At 39.5% G+C, this 17898-nt stretch overlaps 1 protein-coding gene and 1 pseudogene across 2 annotated transcripts in view; both read right to left on the bottom strand.

The window, feature by feature from the left end:
• PIK3C3 (phosphatidylinositol 3-kinase catalytic subunit type 3) overlaps nucleotides 1-2759 on the bottom strand; it is a 148156-nt gene extending 145397 nt beyond the window's left edge. The window contains exon 1 of one of the 2 annotated variants that reach the window (XM_021093598.1): nucleotides 2498-2759. In XM_021093598.1, the coding sequence (XP_020949257.1) occupies nucleotides 2498-2565 (68 nt within the window). In that variant the 5' untranslated portion in view covers nucleotides 2566-2759. 2 annotated transcript variants of the gene reach the window in all.
• LOC110261443 lies at nucleotides 7712-8415 on the bottom strand (annotated as a pseudogene).

The raw sequence follows: 17898 nt of genomic DNA, 5'->3' as shown, positions 1-17898 counted from the left end.
GAGAACAAAAACCAGGACAGAGGAAGCCAGAGCCAGTGTTCTTCCCACTACATAAAGATAAATCAAAAAGTCTCAGGAGCACCTAACATGGCTCGGGGGCAGGGGCTTGTAATCTAGATAGATGCCTGAAATGAGCCTGAGCAATATATGCGAGATGAGAGACAAAGGGGCAGAGAGTCATCATAGAATAAAAAAAAAAGCACATACAAAGGTAAAAGGCAAGATGATGTGTCTGGGGAACTACAAGTTGGTACTGCTAAAGCATAAAGCTCATGTGGGGAAGAAGCTAGAGATGAGAATGAAATTTAGGAGGGCAATGAAACTAACTAGCCACCAAATTCGGTACAGTGCCTTACACAAAATGAATGAACATTCAAAAACCTGTTAAGTGAACAATCTTAAGTGAAAGCAATTTGTTTGTGTGTCTGACACTTTGACAGGAGTATAAGAATGTAATGAAGAGGGGCTAAAAGCAAGATCGGTTGGAAGACTTGCAGTGAAAGTTTAAAAAGGAAAAAGGGAGACTAAGACTAGGGCAGTGGGGCTAAAAGGGAGGCATGGATCAGAGATGTTGAGCATATAGATTCATGACAACTTTCAAACGATTAAACAGGGAAGGTGAAAGAGAAGCGTCTGCATGATTCATTTTCTGTCTTAACCAATTTGATGAATGATGCTAACAATTACCAAAACAGGGTGAGAGGAGATTAAATTTAGAAGGGCAGGTTAATGATATGCTCAATTTTGGACAAGTTGCTTTTAAAGTGCTTTGGGACATCCAAAGTGACCATGACTTGTGGACAGTTAGATATTCAATTACGGCACTAAGAAAACAGACATCAAGGTGCAAGTTGTTATTAAAAAGGCCTGGGGAGTTCCCGTCGTGGCGCAGTGGTTAACGAATCCGACTAGGAACCATGAGGTCGCGGGTTCGGTCCCTGCACTTGCTCAGTGGGTTAACGATCCGGCATTGCCGTGAGCTGTGGTGTAGGTTGCAGACGCGGCTCGGATCCTGTGTTGCTGTAGCTCTGGCGTAGGCCGGTGGCTACAGCTCCGATTCAACCCCTAGCCTGGGAACCTCCATATGCCGTGGGAGCGGCCCAAGAAATAGCAAAAAGACAAAAAAAAAAAAAAAAAAAAAAAAAGGCCTGGAGAGAATAAATAAAGTGTTAAAATTTACTATTCTCTGATTATGATTCTAAACTGATACCTCCTGCCCTCCCCAAAACCACTCTCAGAAGCTATAAGATGGTTAGTACTGCATGTTGCCAAACTTCTGATTTATGCTTTATCTTTGCCTCAAAATATTCAATGTGTCTGCTAATAATGGATCAGTTCTTAAAATTTTTTCTTCTTTCATTTTAATGTTCAAAAGTTTCTAAAAAATATATTCATACGTCCAGGAAAGACTAAGAGGAACAAGACTGAAGGAAAGTCCTTTACCAGATGATGGCAATACAGATCCTGTACAAGCATCTAGTGGTGTATGCTGTAAAAATTACCTTAAGTGGGTGTGTAGAGTACTATACAAAAGAACAGTTTAGTTGTTGACCACCACCATAAAATGAATAGTAAAGGACTTGTCAGAGTTTGAAGTAACTTCTGAAAACAAAGGGAAATAATCATTCAAAGGAACACCTGATGACTGAGAAAATGTATTTACTACAGATATAAAGCCCTTTGCCTGAGGCACATTTGTTGAGTACTGACTAAAACACATTATGAATGATGTGGGGATTAGTAATTCATGATTACACATGAAAGTGCAACTATAAGACTGCCTTAAAATGGACATAATTTCCAATTTCCTACCTGTTCCCCAACTCAATTCCGTTATTCTTATCTCAAGATGACATGCCCTGGACCTTCACTTCAACAATAGTACTCTAAGATTTTTCTGCAAGGGTCTCTTGTCATCTATTCTGATCCCCTTGCAAATGGAACCTTCATCTTTGACTCACTCCCAACTTTCCTGGCTAAACAATGCCAGACTTTCTTAAGATTCAACCGAAGCTTCTATCACTCCCTGTGCTTTTAGTACCACATCCATGTGCTCATCTTATTCTCAACTACCTCATCTGCCCATGTCTACCTCTCCATAAATTCTGCAGTCTCCATTCCACCTTCCGAACTCGCTTTAAAATAAGATCTTCCAATTACTAACTGTGGGACGACAACTTTACCAAGACTTGATTTATCTGTAAAATGAGACAGTAATAATCCCACAAAAGGTTGCTGCAAGCAGCAAAACGCTTCTAAGAAGTAAAACCCCTTTGGGACTTAATGGACTTAATCCTTCCGCTGTCCTCCTCACTGAGACCGCGTCCTGAATACTCGCACAAGGTAGCTCTCCAAGCTGCAGTTCACCTCGCTCTTCCCTGGCTCTAGCCCTCTCGGCGGCCCCTCAGGCTAAGAATCATTTCCTCTCCCCAACCACAGGCCCCTGCCTCCCCTCTGAGCCTCCGCAATCCCAGCTCCTGTCTCCAGATTCTCTCACATCTTAAGCTGCACGTTGATATCCAGGTCACAACTGTAGATGTAGTGAAACTTCTCCGCTTCCCCCATGGCATCCCCGGGCTACAGCAACACCTAAGGCGGGAAGAAAGGCGCTGGGAAGACTCTGACACTGAACCGGCAGGCTCCCACAACACAGGCGCTTCCGGTTCCGCCTCTCTGCCCTGGCGCCGCCAATCTCTGCCGGGAAGCAAGGCGCTGGGAAGACTCCGAGACCGAACCTGCAGGCTCCCCACAACACAGGCGCTTCCGGTTCCGCCTCTCTGCCAATCCCGGCCAATCCCCATGCGGCGGAACTCCCCGCCCCGCCCAAGCGTCCCTCCTGCACATGTGCAAAAGGAGCCCACCATCTTGCCTGAATGTAAATAGAAATGCGGAAATACAGCCTATTTGGTTACGTTCCAAATTCTCCGTTTTCTTCCAGTGCTAACCGGTGATTTTGGTTGGTTTGGTTTTGTTTTTAAGAAAATAAAAAACTGACTTCTGAACCTGATCTGTTTTTTTGATCAACCCAAAAGGAAATTCAGTTCAGAAAGTGTTGTAACAACTTTCACTGTCTGGAGGTTAACCAGGGAACAATTAGAATTTGGGGCTTCCTTTGTGGCTCAGCGGGTTAGGGATCAGGGATTGTCACTCTAGTGGCTCGGGCACAGGTTTGATCCCTGGCACAGGAACTTAACATATGCTGCAGGAGCGGGCAGGAAAAAAAAAAAAAAAAAAAAAAAAAAAAGCAAACAAAAAAACGCTTATCAAGTGTCTACCCTTTACAAAAATTGTAAATTTAATCACGTATTTGCTATCTCAAGCAAAGATTCCCTCTTTCTATTTTGAAAAGTGGAGAAAGGACTAGACGAAGAACAAAGAGATTTGGGTTCCGTTTTTGGCACTAATATATATACGCTACTTTAAGCAAAGTACTTCGGTGCTTGTATTCACTGGGTACATACAAGTCTATATACCTTTCAAGACCTAACGCTTGTTAGAACCTAGAAATGTACAGTAACCACTCTAGAACTCTGATTTCTGACCTCTAAACTCCTACACTGTTTCTTGATTTTATTTAATAGTATCTAAAATTGTAATGTTTATTTCCAACTACATCCAAAACTTGGCAAGAATAGTGTGCAATACAGTTCTTTATCTGCTCCCTTGGTGCCTTATTGTTGAGTCTAATAATTCCGATTCATTATTATGGGTGATAATTGAATACATCTTTATTTTCTATGTGTTTATTTTTAGGTGCCACATTGTAAGAGGGACATTGTTAAAGTATGTTTAAATTACAGTAATTGGGGGTGGAAGGGAGCTTTCAAGAAAAGATTGAAAGGCTTCTAATTGTTTTACCTGGAAACGCAAAAAATGACTAATGCATAATATTTTGTCTAAAATAAATTCTCAAAAGTATTTGTGGAAGCAGCACTGGGGAGAATAATATGATAGTTATTCTCCTATAATTTACAGTTCCAACAAAAGAAAGCAGACTTAATTTGTTCCTAATTAAGTGGTTGGAACTTAAGAGTAAATGAAATTTCAGTAAACAATGAGAATCAAACTTTCTACTCATCAGAGCTCCCAACAGTAAAACAAATAGTACAAGTGCCCTGTCTACAGAATAATTCCAGCAGTGGATGTTGGGCCTGGTGTGAAACAGGTTTCTCTCACTTGAATCTAATATTGACAATTTGCAAAGAACTAAATTTTCTTATCCCAGTACTGACTTAATTTTATTATAATATTATTTAATGTATAAACCTAAGTAAAACTCCGTATGTGTGTGTATATATATCCATACTTGAATATTTCTTATAATTTTTTTTTTTTTTTTATCTTTTTGCCTTTTCTAGGGCCACTCCCGCAGCATATGGAGGTTCCCAGGCTAGGGGTCTAATTGGAGCTGTAGCCACCGGCCTATGCCAGAGCCACAGCAACACCAGATCTGAACCATGTCTGTGACCTACACCACAGCTCACGGCAACACCGGATCCTTAACCCACTAAGCAAGCCTGCAACCTCATGGTTCCTAGTCAGATGCAGTAACCACTGAGCCACAAAGGGAACTCCTCTTATAAATTATTTAAAAACTAAATTTACAAATTAATATAAAAACTTCAATTTAACAACCTTAATAAAATGCAGAGCTTTTCGCTGAAACTCTGTTGACTACAACGTATATATGGCATTGACTATCCTTATAGGACTGATTTCTTTGAAATTCAGCCCATCTGTATTGCTGTATGTAACATGGCAATTCAATTATCTTGCCTCATTTTCAATTCAAATTACTATGAAATTTTCATTAGTATAAGTACCATGATGGAATTTGGCCTTTACTTGGCTCCTAAAGCAGTTTTTATCTTAAGTCTATCTCTATTCTTTTCTCATTAACTCATAACAGTTAAAGGCCTGATATAGTCACAAACCCAACACAGATAAAGGCATAAAAATGAATATCAATGCTTAGTTCTAAGATATTCATTCATAGAATCCAGTGTACACCTGTATTAACTTCAAAAAGGTAATCATCAAGAAAAAAAAACATTAAAAATATATTATGGTGGAGTTCCCACAGTGGTACAATGGGATCAGTGGTGTCTCTAGAGTACTGGGATGCAGATTCTATCCCAAGCCTGGCACAGTGGGTTAAGGATCTGGTGTTGCAACAGCTGTGGTGCAGGTTTTAACTGCAGATCAGATCTGATCCCTGGTCCAGGAACTCCATATGCCATGGGTGGCCAAAAAAAGAAAAAGAAATATATTATGGAGGGCTCTTAAGAAGACTGGACCGAAATGGACTGAAATTATCAAAGATATTAATTCAATAAAAAAACCTAATGTGCCAGTAAGGAGGATTATGGTAGGTCACAGAAGCATGGTAAAAGTCACAGAAACCAAAACTGGCAGTGCCTTCCATGGACCAGCCCTCGATCAGGAAGATGTTGGTTAGTAGGCATCTTATTCTGAAGAGAAAGAAATAATGTTTTCTTTCCCATATAATCTTTCACAACTCATAAATATAACACACACTTATAATTATAGAACACAATTTGCACTGCAGAAACCCAGGTTCCACATATTGCTGCATGCAGGAAAATGACTTATTTGCATAGGTGTTTTCTTTGTATGACAGGCTACTTCACTAACAATTTGGTCCTATATTTAATTTACCTTTGGAGTTTCAGTTTTTATCCTGTGTTTCCTTTGCCATCTTGTTTCAATTTTGTGTTTAATTATTCAGATAATTTTAATGTTGGTTGAGAAATTTGTTGGTAACGGTTAGATCCCTCAAGTTGTCCATGACTCATATAGTGATAATCAGGTTTGTTTTTGACAGTTTCTATCACCCAATTTATTCTCTTCAGCTTGTAATAAAAAAATTGCACAAATAGCTTTAAAAGGAAACCATCTATTAGACTTCCATCAAGATAAAATGACCTGATGTGAGATTAAAATAATCTCATAACTGCTTTTCATCCAATTAAAAAAAAAAACCTTTACAAGTTTTCTAATAACTCCAGAAGTTTTTGAACCTAATCATATGGTACAACAAACAACATTATCAGGAAACTTGGGAAAAAAATTCTACCTCATAAGTCAAGACTTATGGCCATTTGTCAAGTGACAATATTGAAGAAGATGGGCTTAAGTATATCTCGTAGAGATCATGGAGCAGGAACCCATGAGCCCTGAGTGGTTCCATTCAAAAAGGTAAATTCTATCAGTTATAACAGAGAAAGAATCAAAAGAATGCATTTACTGAAAAATCAGAAAAGTAGGAGTTCCTGTTGTGGCTTAGTGGAAACAGATATGACTGGCATCCATGAGGACTAGGGTTCGATCCCCTGGCCTCGCTCAGTGGGTTAAAGATCTGACATTGTTGTGCATTGTGATGTAGGTCACAGATGTGGCTTAGATCTTGTGTTGCTGTGGCTGTTGCATAGGCCAGCAGCTATAGCTCCGATTCAACCCCTAGCCTGGGAACCTTCATATACCATGGGTGTGACCCTAAAAAAAAAAAAAGAATATTTTGTGTGTGTGCTCCTTCTACTATGTAATAGAAGCACTTCCTCTCTTAGTGACACAAGTGAGAAAAAAATCCTGATGGATCCTGATAGTTGAATGATGTCACTATCAAGAATCCCAGCTATAAAAGAGGAATGGGACCATAGCTGTTGTGATCTGTGTGCACAGGTTGGAAAAATAATTTTCCAGCATTCTCATTCCTTAGCATAGGAATGTTAAGAGAAAGAAGAGTTTATTGAGATAAGAGAAACTGCTAGCACAGTGGGAGACTTCCTGATGATCAGGGAGGGACAACCCGAGTGCATGATTGTGTCTGTTTATATAGCCCAGGGAGAGGAGATGTCTTAGAATACACTTGATGACCTACTGATTGGTTGGGGAGAGAGGAGTCTTGGGGATGTATAAGGCCCCAAAGGGATGGGGTGAGGAGTGGGCCATATACCTTTTCTAGCAGAGGGTAGGAAGGAATTGGCCAGGTCACTCAAAGTAGGGAAGGGGGTATTACAATGGCAGGAGTGATAAGGGTCTGGTAATTTCTGTCTTGCCCAGAGGCTTTGTTTTTTTTTTTTTTTTTTTTTTTTTTTTGTCTTTTTGCTATTTCTTTGGGGCCGCTCCCACGGCATATGGAGGTTCCCAGGCTAGGGGTCTAATCGGGGCTGTAGCCACTGGCCCACGCCAGAGCCACAGCAACGCAGGATCCGAGCCGCGTCTGCAACCTACAACATAGCTCACGGCAACGCAGGATCGTTAACCCACTGAGCAAGGGCAGGGACCGAACCCGCAACCTCATGGTTCCTAGTCGGATTGGTTAACCACTGCGCCACGACGGGAACTCCCAGAGGCGTTGATTTCTATCTCATTGGAGAGGACTCAAAATCCCACAGTATCTCTCCTAGGAAGCATGATCAGGTCATACTCAAGGAACAAAGTTGTGGGTTGAGCTATTGTGCTTCCTCAACCCTTCACTCAGTAAGAATAATGATCTCTAGTACTTAGACCTTGGAAAGGAGAGCTAAAATACTGTGGGAAATATCTCTTTGTTATTTATATTTTCTTTTCTTTCTTTTTTTTTTTTCTTCCCTTTTTCTTTTCTTTCTTTCTTTCCTTTTTTTTTTTTTTTTTTTTTTTTGTTGTTGTTGTTAGCTGACATCTTCATAGCTTTGGGGAAGGGAGTGGTTCAGGAGCTCTTGCTGGGGTGGGCCTGCTTCCTCTTCATCATCACAGGTTTCTCACTGCACAGGATGGCACTGGCTCTGCAAATAGCAGTTATTTACAAATCGTGGTGGTACTTGTTCTTTCAGATCATGTGCCAGGTGCTGCTGAGAGTGGCTGGGGCACTCTTATTGATGGTAGACTGCAAGTACAAAAAAATTAAAATAAACTGGCTTTTGCTGCCCGGATCTCCACTTCATCACTACCACAACACCCTTGTAGTCAGCTGTGGGCTCCACGCCCACAGTGTTGTGGTGAATGACCCCCTTGTAGCAGAATGAGTTGTGGGCCTCCAGGTTATTGGTTTTGGTGCTATACGTCTACTTGTTCCTCTTTTTTTTTTTTTGTCTTTTTTTTTTTGCTATTTCTTGGGCCACTCCCGCGGCATATGGAGGTTCCCAGGCTAGGGGTCGAATCGGAGCTGTAGCCACTGGCCTACAATAGAGCCACAGCAACGCCAGATCCGAGCCGTGTCTGCGACATACACCCCAGCTCACGGCAACACCGGATCATTAACCCACTGAGCAAGCGCAGGGACCAAACCCGCAACCTCATGGTTCCTAGTCGGATTCATTGACCACTGCGCCACGACGGGAACTCCTACTTGTTCCTCTTGACCAAGAAGCTGGAGTAGTTCCACACCACCATGCATTGCTGATGCACAGACATGGCAGCAGCTCCTCTCCTTGTGGTGGGCAGAGACAGAAAAGAGTTGTATTTTTGGAGTGAAGATTATAAAAGATTTTTAAAAGTCTAAGCCTCTTCAACTCTAGGCTTTTACAAAATATTCCACACCTTGAGAGTGTCTCCATCTTTCTCCAGTCCTCTTGCCAAAGAAACTGTGAGATCTTTGTATTGCAAGCCTAAGATCATTCCCTCAGAGAAACCTCCTCTGATCTCATCTTCCTCCCAACACTAAAGTCACCTCACTCAAAAATTTATTTTTCCTCTGTTCTTCTTCCTTAGAATTTTCAAGAGTTTCTTTCATTATTATTTGGTCAGTTGCTGTCTTTCCCACTAGACTACAGGCCCTGCGAGGGAAGGATGTGTGTCAATTTTATTTATCACTGTACCCTACTTTAGTTCCCGGCACAGAGCAGATGCTGAATAAGGAAAGTAAGAAAAAACTAACATTTGAAAATCTGCTATCTGCCAGATAGCATGTTAGGCCAGGTAATGTATATTATTTTATTTAATTATTTCAACAAAATAATGAGATAGAAGATGCTGTTACCCTATTTTACCAAAAAGTAACTATAATGTAGGCTAGATGATTTATATATGATTAATAGCTAATAGATGGCAGAGCCAGGTGTGTCTGACTTCAAAACACATCATATTTTTGCCAAACTATGAGGGAATACTCAAGAATAATTCCTAAACTTACTATTTGCAACAGAAAAAAATTATTAATGGCAGTATCTTTAGCATCCTCAGTGTTATATAGCACTGTCATTGATCCCTCTGCCTCTCTATAGATTATATTCTCAGGTAAACATCTTTACTCTTTAAAGATTAACTCCATGGAGCGAGAGGATTTTGGTCCACTCAGCATCTTTGCAGGTCATCCATTTATCTAAAAAATATTTACTGAGTGCTTAAAATGTGCCATTCATATCTTACTAGACTGTGGCTTCTCCAGTCTCATTAGAGGAAAAACAGTGAACCTTATCTGCATCTGGTGCCACACCTGGTACCCATCAGTGTGTTTCCTATGTCATCAAGCAACCTGTTCTATAATCATAGGTCATAAAGAGCTTTATATAATTTGTTCTAGAAATATTGTGGGATGATAATTACTTCAGACATTTCTGAGAACTGTTAGAAAACCCATTTCAATGAGTGCATCTTCAGCCCACATTATGTTTGATCTGCGGTGCTGGTCTTTGTTCATTCTTTCCTTGTTCATGCTTCTCCATGCTCCACAGGACAGAGATGCTGCTGTAATTTTTAGCACTTCTTATTGCCTTGCTTGTATGCATTTGTGTTTGTGCATGAATATTTAATCACAGAAAGGCTGTTGACCCCACACTCAGACTTGCGTCTCTGAGACAAAAGGAAGAGAAGCAATCAGAGGCTGAGTCCATAGACAGTAATTAGTGACACAAGTAATTCCTCAAGGTCTCTGGAGTCATTTTAATCACTTTGTCACCTAACTAGAGTCTGTAAATGCACAAGGAGAGAGTGGCAGAGACCCTAAAAAGGAGGAAAGTCCCTCCCTGTATTGTATGAATTTACCTTTTAAAGAGAAACTAAACAAAAAGTTTATGTAAACACTAAAAGAAATGCTGGAATGAAAAAGAGAGAGAGGGAAAGCAGAACTGCTGGCTTGAGAGTCTGCTTGAATTTGAGCTGTGAATTACTGTAAGATTTCCAAAAGTTAATGCTCTTTTCAGAAGGAGAAGAATACTAAAGTTGGAGTTGGAATTTGTTGAGGGAACAGAGAAAGACTCAAAGGAGACAATGTGAGAACTAAAACTCTCCCACCTTTTCAGAGAAACCGAAGTCTACCTATGCTGCAAAGGTGAAACTCTATTTTTCTGACTATTGGCTGAGGTTAGTAAGAGGACTCAACCACTGGTTGATCTGGGAGCTGGACCTGCTCAATCAGAGGTTCTTCACCCTTCCTCTATCCTTGGAATTCACACTCTGCTCACTGTCCCCACATTGGGAGCCAAGTTCAAAGATGCAGTCTTGAGAGAACAATGTATTGTTGAGACCATCTGGACAGTGAACATGACTGAAACCCATTGGGCCTCTCTGCAAACTCAAAATCCTGGCAAATAGGGTGGGATCATCTTGACTTTCAGGGCTCCAGTTCCCTTCTTCTTAATGGCACCACATTCTAAACTGAGAAGCTGCCTCTTTCTTCTTTGGTCTCTCCTTGCTCTTTTTGGATGGAGCCAGTTTCAGATTGTACTCAGAAGCTTTCAAGTTTGCAAACCAACAAAGACAAGATAACACAGAGGTGCTATTCTAAACCAAGCCTCTTTACAGGTGTAAAGAGGAAACAGAGTCTCTCCAGGACTTCATGGACTGTTTAGAATTTGAGCTCAGTTTTACTTTTTTTTGTGAAATTGATATCCTCTATTTGTTTCTCAATGTTTGTTTGAACTTAAGAATTCTGAATGATATCCTTTCTCTTATTCTACATTCAGATTTTGCCTTTATCTTCAGCCAGCAGTGATAGAATTGATTCTTGTTATTCTTGGTAATTATGTAGAGAGGCCCTAATGGGTTTCAGTCACATTCATTGTCCAGATGGTCTCAACAACACATTGCTCTCTCAAGGCTGCATTCTTGAACTCAGCTCTGGCATCAAGCTGCCGCATGCTGCAGAAAAAAAAAATTATAATGTACTGAAATAGTGAATATGGAAAGACTGCTCATAGTGGAGATAAAGGATTATGTTCCTGTGAGCCTCTGGTCACAACATTTTTATGAAACAATGAATATATAATATTTTATCTATGTTTCTATTTATAGACACCTTATTTAATATACATTTGTTAACACTGAATGTCGCGAGACATGTTTCTACAATATTTTCTTAGCCTCTTTGCTGAAAACTCCATCTTGTCCTACTTTACTTACCCCATATTCCTGCTTGAAAAACAGTCCCAGTGCTGGTAAATGACTTAAACTTAAGAACAAAGACCAAAAGGCATAAATTATTCATAGGGTCACCTGAATGAAGACATAATGTGTTGGTCTAGACAAGCCGGACCTGTGCAGATTGGCCCACCATTTGCACAGTATGATAGGTCCTCTTAAGGATAAGAAGAGGAGGAACCTCATGGCCCCAAGTGGTTTATGATAGGTTGTTAGCAGAATATGCATTAGCAAAGAGAACCAAGGTGCAAACCTAGGCATGCAAGGTTGCTCCAGATAGGCAAGCCATCTGCAGAAGCAAGATGGTAATTCTCTAGAATGCTCTGCATAGATAGCTGATGCCAAGCTTCCTCAATGCTAATGATTGTTAAATGCCTAAAAGTCAGAATAAAAGCTTAATCAGCAACCGGCTATGTGATTTTTAAAATAACAAAAAAACCTCTATCCTGCACCTACAACCCCCTCCTCACATGAAATAATCCTCAAGGGCACAATAAAAGCAGTGTGGTTTCTTCAGGCAGCGCTCTTGGTCCCTGAGAACCTGAGTCCCCTGGTTTCCACCTTTACTTAAGATAAATGTCTCTGTGTCTTGTTTTTGTTAACTTTTTTCCTTAAGTTTCACAGCACCCATTCTTCAGCTCCAACCTGCTGAGCTGGTCTTGGCAATTGAACTCATGGCCAATAGCACTATAACTCATGCCCAAATGAAGATTACCTAATACATGTATTTTCTCCATGAGGCAAGTCACATTCTTCTTGCACTTAGGAGTGCTACATGGCACTTAAGCACTGTACCTGGAGGCCATTTTGAACAGTGAAATCACCAACAAAAAGCACATACAAAAAAAAACCCCGAGATAAACCAACAAAAACTACAGCATGGCACTAAATAGACTGCAAAAAGATGATTGTTTACAGAAAAAGAGCTGAAACAAGAAGTCAGAGCATTGCCTTTTCTGACCTCAACTGGGTACAATGGGTAACTCAAATTTTTCACTGCTCCATGCATGTCCATCAATGGCTGCAAGTATTGATTTGGGGAATACAAATAAATTTTAGCAAACTGGTGAATTTGCAAAGACAGAATCTGTGAATAATGAGAAGCGACTGATTTGCTCTCAGAAGAGAACAAAGAGCTTCTCTACATTAGTGTGCATATGATCCTCCTAATGAATGTTAAGTTTCAGGAGGTGTGGGCAGTGGGACCTGAGAGACTTCATTTCCTATGAGTGAGTCTGAATCTGTCTTGAGTGGTACTGATCTGCACCATTCATTCCTGTTCATTTAGAGACACAAATTAAGCCCTATAGAAATGAAAGAAAATTGCCAAGGTCATAAAGTTGGAACTTGGATACAGTGTTTGAGAAGACTTCATAAAGGAGATTGACCTCTTATGCTAACAGGCACAAAATTAAATTTATGGTTGGGCTTCCCAGGAATTTATGATCTCCTTTGGCTTCTCTCTGCTTCCCCTCTCTTTTCCCAAATCTTTTGGCACTTCTTAAAGGCCACCTCTGTGCTGTGATGGTCTTCTTAGTAGTTCTTATAAAGAGTGAAATCTTTCTTAATAGGGTTTCTAATAAGCCTAGATAAGAATTTATTCTATTCTTTCCATTATGCCTACACTTTACTATATATTACAATGAGTTTGTTACTCCCCTGCATAAAACTTTTTAATGGCTCATCACGTCTGATGGAATAAAAATCAGATCTCCTATTGCTGTATCTTCTTATTTCAGCCTCCTTTTGGTATGTTGTTTTCTACCACTTCCTAAGATGGACTATCTGCTTAGATTCCAGCCAACTGAAGTCTTCTGTGAAACCCATGTTTCCCCACATATCTGTTGCTTACACCATGTCTTCTCTCTAAAAATCACCTTTCCCCTCTGTGAAATAAAAATCATATTTTATGGCAAGACAGGAAAAATTTAAACATAAAAAAAATTTCTTTGCCCTTTGGCCTCTTCTTTCTCCTCTACTGTACATTGTGTATGTCCATTACACATCAACCAGACCTTCGGTCAGCAGAAATACCTGCTTAACCATAAAAAGCAATAATCTTCCAGCATCAACAAGACAACTCCTTAAAGGGTAACATCCATTCCTGATCTTGTAAGGCATAGTGACATACCACTTTGTACTTGCAGATGCAGAATGTGTAAACTGTTAAAAATATGTCATTATTGAGGGTACATTAGTACAGCCCTCTGTCTCAAAAAATCTGTATATAACTGTGCTCTTCTAATGGGCAGAACAGTTCTGAAACTTTTTGAGAGGCTGCTCTTGGGTTATAATCCTCAATTTGGCTCCCTTTCTTTTTTATATTGAGTGATGATTTTTTTTTTTTTTGTCCTGCAGCATGTGGAGATTCCCAGGCTAGGGGTCAAATCAGAGCTGTAGCTGCTGGCCTATGCCACAGCCACAGCAATGCCAGATCTAAGCTGCGTCTGTGACCTACACCACAGCTCACGGAAATGCCAGATACTTAACCCACTGATCAAAAAGGCCAGGGGTTGAGCCTGCAACCTCATGATTCCTAGTTGGATTTGCTTCCACTGTACCACAATGGAAACAAAAGTGTGATTTTTTTGACAACACCTCATTGCCCTACTTACTTAAAGAAACAACTTTATCCCATTTTCAGGCACAAATTTTCCTAACTCCTAGTTATATTTGAAACTCCTACACTTATTGACATGCATATGTAAGCATATTTGTTCTCTTGTAGAGGTAGCCCAGCGCCCAAATTAATTTATCTTTGTATTTTCCATAGCACAATAGCGTGCAAATTTATTATTGCATCTGTCATTCAATAATTCTTCAACAAATATTTACTGAGCATCTGCCATGGGCCAGGGATAGCCCTGGAGAGAAAATAGACATAGGCAGTTATAGCTTCTGCTTTCTCCAAGGTACACTCTCATAGAGAAGGCAGAAAACTGAATAACTACTGTCAATCCTCATTATTCATGGGGTCTATACTTATGAATTTACCTATTCACTAAAATTTATTTGTAACCCCAAAATTAATACTCATGGCACTTTCATGGTCATTCACAGACATATGCAGAGTGGCAAAAACCTGAGTCATCCAAAGTGCATGCTTCTAGTTGAGGTCAAACAAAGCAATGCTCTGCCTTCAGCTCTCATAACTGTAAACAGTTGTCCTTTTTGCAATCTATTTAGTGTCACATTATTTTGTATATTTGTGTCTCATATTGGTGACTTCACTGTTTAAAATGGCCCCTCAGAGTTCCCTGGTAGCTCAGTGTGTTAAAGATCCGGTATTGCCACTCCTATGGCTTGAGTCACTGTGGCACAGGTTCAATCCCTGTCCTGGGAAATTCTGAAGTGGTGGCTATGGCAAAAGAAAAAAAAAAAAAAAAAAAAAGGCCCCCAAACGTAGTACTGAAGTGCTGTCCTAGTTCTAAGCATAAAAACTTGTGATGTGCCTTATGGAGGAAATACTTGAAGTTCCATTCAGGCATGAGTTAGAGTGCTGTTTGTCATGACCTCAGTATTGGTGAATCAATGATATATATTAAATAAGGTGCCTTTAAACAGGAACACATATAAAACAAGATTATATACCGTTTGATGAAAATGCAGTGACTGGTGGCTCATAGGAAAGTAACCCTGTATTTCCCCTAGGAGCAATGGTTCACTATTGACTAGTTCAGTGTTCATAACTATGGAATGTAACTACCACAAATAACCATATTTGACTGTAGTTATTTATGAGAAATATGAAAGGTGATATGTTTCCTTACATTTATGAGAAGCATTTGAGAAAAGGAAGGCTTTGCCGAAGAAGAAAGGATGAAGCAGAGATCTGAAAGATGAGTAGATGTTGGCCAGGTGACTAGGGAGAAACACAGATAGGAAGAAGGAAGACAAGTGTTCTGCACATAAGAAACAGACTGTGCTTCCTCAAAAGAGAATGACTTGAAAGAAATGCACAACAAAGTATTCGTTTGTGGTATGCTGTAACAAAGTACCATAAACTGGGTGTGATTAATAACAGACATTTTTTGTCTTATAGTTCTGGAAGCTGGAAGTCCAAGATAAGCTTATAGGCAGAGTTGGCTCCTTCTGAGGTCTATGGGGGAGAATCCCTTTCATGTCTATCCCCTCCATCTGGTGGTTTGCTGGAAGTAGTCTTGGTCCCTCAGCTTGCGGAAGCATCACTCTGAACTCTGTCTTTGTCTTCACATGGTGTTCTCCCTCTGTTTATGTCTGTGTCCAAAATTCTGGCCCCCACCAATGTTTTCTTGGCCCCATCCATGGCAAATGGAAGTTCCAGGGTCAGGGATCAAACCCACACCACAGCAGTGACCTGAGCCACAGCAGTGACAACACTGGGGATCCTCAACCTGCTGAGCCACCAGAAACTCCTAAAATTTCCTCTTTTTTATAAGGACGCCAGTTTTCTTGACTTAGGACCCATCCTATTTCAGCATGAGCTCATTGTAAATAATTACATATGCAATAAACTTATTTCTAAATAAGGTCACATTTTAAGTTATTGGAGGTTGACACTTGATCATAATAATTTTGAGGGGGAACAATTTAACCAATAACAACAAGGAAAGGAAATGAAAGTGGGTGAAAGATAAAGACCTGGTAAAGAACACTAAAAAGTTCAGACTTCACTGTAAGGCAATGTAGGAAAAAACAATTCTGTGCTTCAACAAAGATCTATGAATTTCTACTAACATTCCTCCGGGGTACATGATTCTAGTCTTTCATGCTATTTTACCATTTTGGAAATTGAAGACAACTAATAGCAATGCAAAATAATTCCTTCACCAACTTTGGAAACATTTCTTAATTTTTATATTCATGTCAATATTCTTGGTCTAAAAATATTAGGAGTATTTATTCTTTGAATTCTCTTTTGAACTGATTATGACATCTGCCTGGTTCCCTCCTTGGTTAATGAGTGGAGTGAAATTGTTAGCGTGTCTTCATCTTTATATCTGTATGAAAGTCATCTTTTTACCCTTTTCTGACATTATATTTTACAGTAATTTAAAGCCCTCAATGGATAATACATCAATAAATGAACAACTGCATGAATAAGTCAGGTTGCCTAGTAGGTAAACTCTCATGAGGCAAGATTGTCTAGTTTTAATAACCAGATTGAGAATGACAGTGTTGAACTTTATCTTGATTCCCGTGTTCCTGTAAAACAGGAATAGTTAAGAAAACCCATACCCTCCATGACCCAGGAAAATGGCTTTCTATCAAGATCTCCCTTCCTTCCTGTGCCTTAGGTAAAACTTGCTAATAAACCTTTTTTCTTTATGACAAGACCAGACAGACCCTCCATATTTCTACTCTTTGTCTCATAAATGATTAACTGTTTGTCCTCCCCAAATTAGCTAGACACAGAAAAAAATATTCCTGTTCAGCTGACTAACTGAAAATTCCCCTGATTATAAAAACAATCCAAGCTGTAATATCACCCTACCTATAATTTTTGTCTACTTCTCCCTACAAAAATCTAAAATGAAACCATTCTGCTGAGAAACTCTGATCTTCAGACATGGAATGTTCTCCCTATATTAGTAGCCTGAAAAAAAGTAATTTCTCTCCCAGATTCCAAGTATCTCCAAACATCGCTAAAATTGGAATGAAATCTAGAATTTAATAGACAGTTTCTAAGTTCAGTGAAATTATCATTTCCTCTGCAAGCTTATTTCCAGTGTCAACTCTATTTGTCCTTTCTCTTTCCATTCCATAGCTGGAGCCTCAACCTGTTTTTGAATCTATTGTTTAAACATACTATTGTTAGGACAATAGTAAGAGGGCTGGCTTCTCTCTGTACTACATTCCTCTGATAAATATTTTACAACTTCTATTAGATTTGACTAATTATAATTAAATTAAATTAAATTATGTATATAATTTAAAGAATAAAAAGTTAGATGAAGATGGAAGAAAAATTCTAGAGGCAAAATTATATAAAACGCAATTTTGTTTTGAATGGTGTTTGGTGTGAGAAGTTATTTAGTATGATATGATCATACTAAATCATTAGATCATTAGATGATATGCATTTTCAGTATTTGTATTCCCAGTTGACTTTAGGATTACTGAAAGTGTTTTTTTAGGGCAATGCATAGACGCTAAGGATTCCTCTTTTCTACAGAGAGGGCATCCTTTTGAAATGCAAGTTTTTCTTAATACTGATTAAATAGTTCTGTGTGAGGAAGTTCCTGTTGAGGCTTAGTGGGCTAAGGATCCAACATTGCTGTAGCTGCAGCTTGGATTCCATCCCTGACCTGGGAATTTCCATATGCCCCAGTGGTGGCCAAAAAAGAAAGGAAAGTTTTGTGTGACTTAGAAACTTTCTATGGTTTGTTGATTTTTTTCCCCTTAGCATCACAAATCTCAGCTCAAAAGGAAAAAGATATCCCCTCTTTTATTTGATTTGAATCAGATGATCTTCATATTATGGGTGAGGTGACCAGTATTAATGAAACAGCATACTGTATTTACAAGTCAGTATTACTATACAGAAAATATAAGCCTTAT

This window comes from Sus scrofa, chromosome 6, assembly GCF_000003025.6.
Source record: "Sus scrofa isolate TJ Tabasco breed Duroc chromosome 6, Sscrofa11.1, whole genome shotgun sequence".
NCBI lineage: Eukaryota > Metazoa > Chordata > Mammalia > Artiodactyla > Suidae > Sus > Sus scrofa.
This window is presented reverse-complemented; position numbering and strand designations above follow the sequence as displayed.